Raw genomic sequence first — 2,794 nt, 5'->3', positions numbered from 1 at the left:
CAACAAGCCGCGGCTCTTCCGGCTGGTGCTGTCGGACCCCCTCCGCCCCTCCTACAGCAGCGGGGACAAGGTGTCCGGCCTCGTGCAGCTGGAGGCGGCAGCCCCCTGCAGGCTCACGCGCCTGCGGGTCACGGCCGCCGGCTGTGCGCGCGTGGAGCGCCGCGGGGGGAGCAAGCGGAGCCGCGTGCAGGAGGTGGAATACCTGAAGTGTGAAGAGGAGGTGCGGCTGGAGGAGGAGCTTAGTGCAGGTGAGCGGCAGAAACAAACGCTTCAAAAGTTAAAACAATAACAATAATTCTGTAACCTTCCAGCTGCTGGACAGAAATGACGTCATCCACACAGGCAGCTTTAGGTTATTCTTGACCTTTGACCCTGTGTGACGTCAGTACATCTACAAACTATTAGAAAGAAGTGGTTTCGGTCCAAACTTTGGCCTCCCAACGACAGTTTTAAATCGTGTATATTTATGAGAAAAGAGCTTGTAATATTATTTATGTGTTCGTTTGTTTTAATGCTCCGTCTAGGTCCCACTAATAAACCTTCATACTGAGATGTTCTGCTGTGGAACCAGCTGGTGTCAGCAGAACTGGTCTGGTTCTGATGCTGCTCTCAGTCAGCTTGAGGACCTCTTTAGGTTCTTTAGTCACCGGTCCGGTATGCATCTTTGCTCAGTCAGAACCTCCAGGATCCTGCAGTACAAAGGTCCAAAGCGGAGCAGTAATGAAGGACGGACCCGTTCCTCCAGGTTCTGGATGCTGATTGATGACCTTAGTATTCATCGGTGACACATTTTAACAGAAAACATTTCCATCTTTTGTAAATGACAAACTGAACAATTGTTTAACCGTAGCATGTAACAAAATGTTCATGTAACAAAATGTTCACATAACAAAATGTTCATGTAACAAAATGTTTCTCCACAGAAATGACGTTAAAACTGACGTTTGATTAGTTTTCCTGTTTAAATCAAAAATGAAATATTTCTGAAAAACACCACAAACACATTTTCATGGCAGTGGATCTTTATTCATAGTTCACAAACAAATCTGTTGACGGTTTGAATTTCATCTCGGTAAAACCCGGATAGAATGATCAGGATTTTCCCAGAATTCCTCTGGAATGTTCATGCTTTCATTGGCCGAGCCGTTTGCTGGGTCTCTAGTTTTTAAACGCAGAGGGGCGTGGCTAAATCTGAGCCTAAATAACCACGTTTCTGTTGACCTCATATCGACTTACTGTGATCAAGTGGATTTGTATTTTCTGATCTATCAGTCAAATCAAACTTTATTTATAAAGCAGTTTTCAGACAACAGTTTTGCTGAAAATCGCTTCAGCACACAGACTGCGTATTAGAATCTATTTGTCACTGGTCAGTCTTCTACGGGGGGGTGAGTGACATCTTTCTGTCCCCCTCCTCCCCCCAGACTCAGAGAACTGCTTCCTGCTTCCTCCTGGAAAAACCTTCTCCTTCCAGTTCGGCTTTGAGCTCCCGCCTCCTGGGTGAGTCCTTCAGTCCCTGCGATCGTTGGATCAACATTTTTCCTTCTCTGACTGGCTCTGTTGTGCCCTCCCCCGGACACTCCCACCAGGCACCTGGTGTCGTCCTACAGAGGGAAGTTTGGCTCGGTACGATACTACATCCACGCAGAGCTGCAGCGGCCTAACCAGGATCCATTGCACTGCGAGCAGGAGTTTGAGGTCCAGGAGCAGCTGGATGTCAACCAAACCCACTTGCTGGTATGAAATGAAGAACTTTCTGCATCTCACACAAAGCCTGCAGAAGCTCAAATCTGCGTGGATGAAGAAAACTTCCAGCAAAGACACGTTGCACATCAGTCAAAACTGAAAGAAGAGTTTATCGATGTTCCACTGAAACCGGTTTCTGCCTTTCGTTGTAGGCCCCAGCTGCTGCCTCCAAACAGAAGAAGGTTACTTGCATGTTCATACCTGACGGACAGGTGTCCATCAGTGCTCAGATTGACAGGAGGGGGTACTGTGAGGGGGAGGACATTCAGATCAATGCCAGGTTTGAGAACACCTGCTCCCGCATCGTTGTCCCGAAGGCCGCCATCATCTGCAAACACTCCTACTCTGTCAACAGCAGCACCAAGGTCAGTTCTGACCAGCCTCAGATTACAGCCTTCACGGTAGAACCAGGAGCCTGAGATCTGCTGTTTTCATACTCAGGAGTTGCGGCAAAAGCTGTCTGCGGTTCGAGGGAACCCCATCATTTCTGGCATGTGTGACATGTGGCAGGGGAGGAGCATCAGGGTCCCTAAACTCCAGCCCACGCTGCGTGGCTGTGACATCATCAAGGTGGATTACACACTGATGGTGAGTCACATGAGACATCCTCAGACAGATCAACGAGCAGACAGAGTAGAGAAAACTAAAGGGTTATAACGGGGGGGGCCATCAATAATCACCGATGGAAACGCTTCTCTGAGAGATCCTAAAGATACATAATTTCTAGAAACTTCTCCTCTGTCTGTTCTCTAACCGTGAATGGACGTCATCGCTACAGTCCCTGACCAGAAGATCTTCTCTCTTCTGACACGTCCTCACTTCCTTCCTAAGGGGTTTGTGTTTGTAACAGAAGAACCCAGAGATCCAAAGATTCAAACTGACCGAGAATGATGAAGACTGCAGAAGACTTGAACTTTACAGCGGTATTCTTTTAGACCGCAATCTTCTCTTAACAACATCAACTTCCTGTTCTACACGATGTACAAAAAGTAAAGGCAGATAAATACGAGCTGCTGGATGACCTCCATTGTTGTTGCTTTGCTAGTCG

The 2,794-nt window shown here is 47.7% G+C and overlaps 1 protein-coding gene across 1 annotated transcript in view; it reads left to right on the top strand.

Moving 5' to 3' along the window:
- LOC112139346 (thioredoxin-interacting protein) overlaps nucleotides 1-2,794 on the top strand; it is a gene marked incomplete at its 5' end in the record, with an annotated part of 5,620 nt that continues 2,826 nt past the window's right edge. The window contains 5 exon segments of the mRNA XM_024262095.1: nucleotides 1-248; nucleotides 1,425-1,500; nucleotides 1,590-1,737; nucleotides 1,899-2,111; nucleotides 2,188-2,334. Coding sequence (XP_024117863.1) covers nucleotides 1-248; nucleotides 1,425-1,500; nucleotides 1,590-1,737; nucleotides 1,899-2,111; nucleotides 2,188-2,334 — 832 coding nt within the window.

This window comes from Oryzias melastigma, unplaced genomic scaffold (assembly GCF_002922805.2).
Source record: "Oryzias melastigma strain HK-1 unplaced genomic scaffold, ASM292280v2 sc00280, whole genome shotgun sequence".
Taxonomy (NCBI): Eukaryota; Metazoa; Chordata; class Actinopteri; order Beloniformes; family Adrianichthyidae; genus Oryzias; species Oryzias melastigma.
Note: the sequence above shows the minus strand (reverse complement) of the source record. Positions and strands in the feature narration are given on the sequence as shown.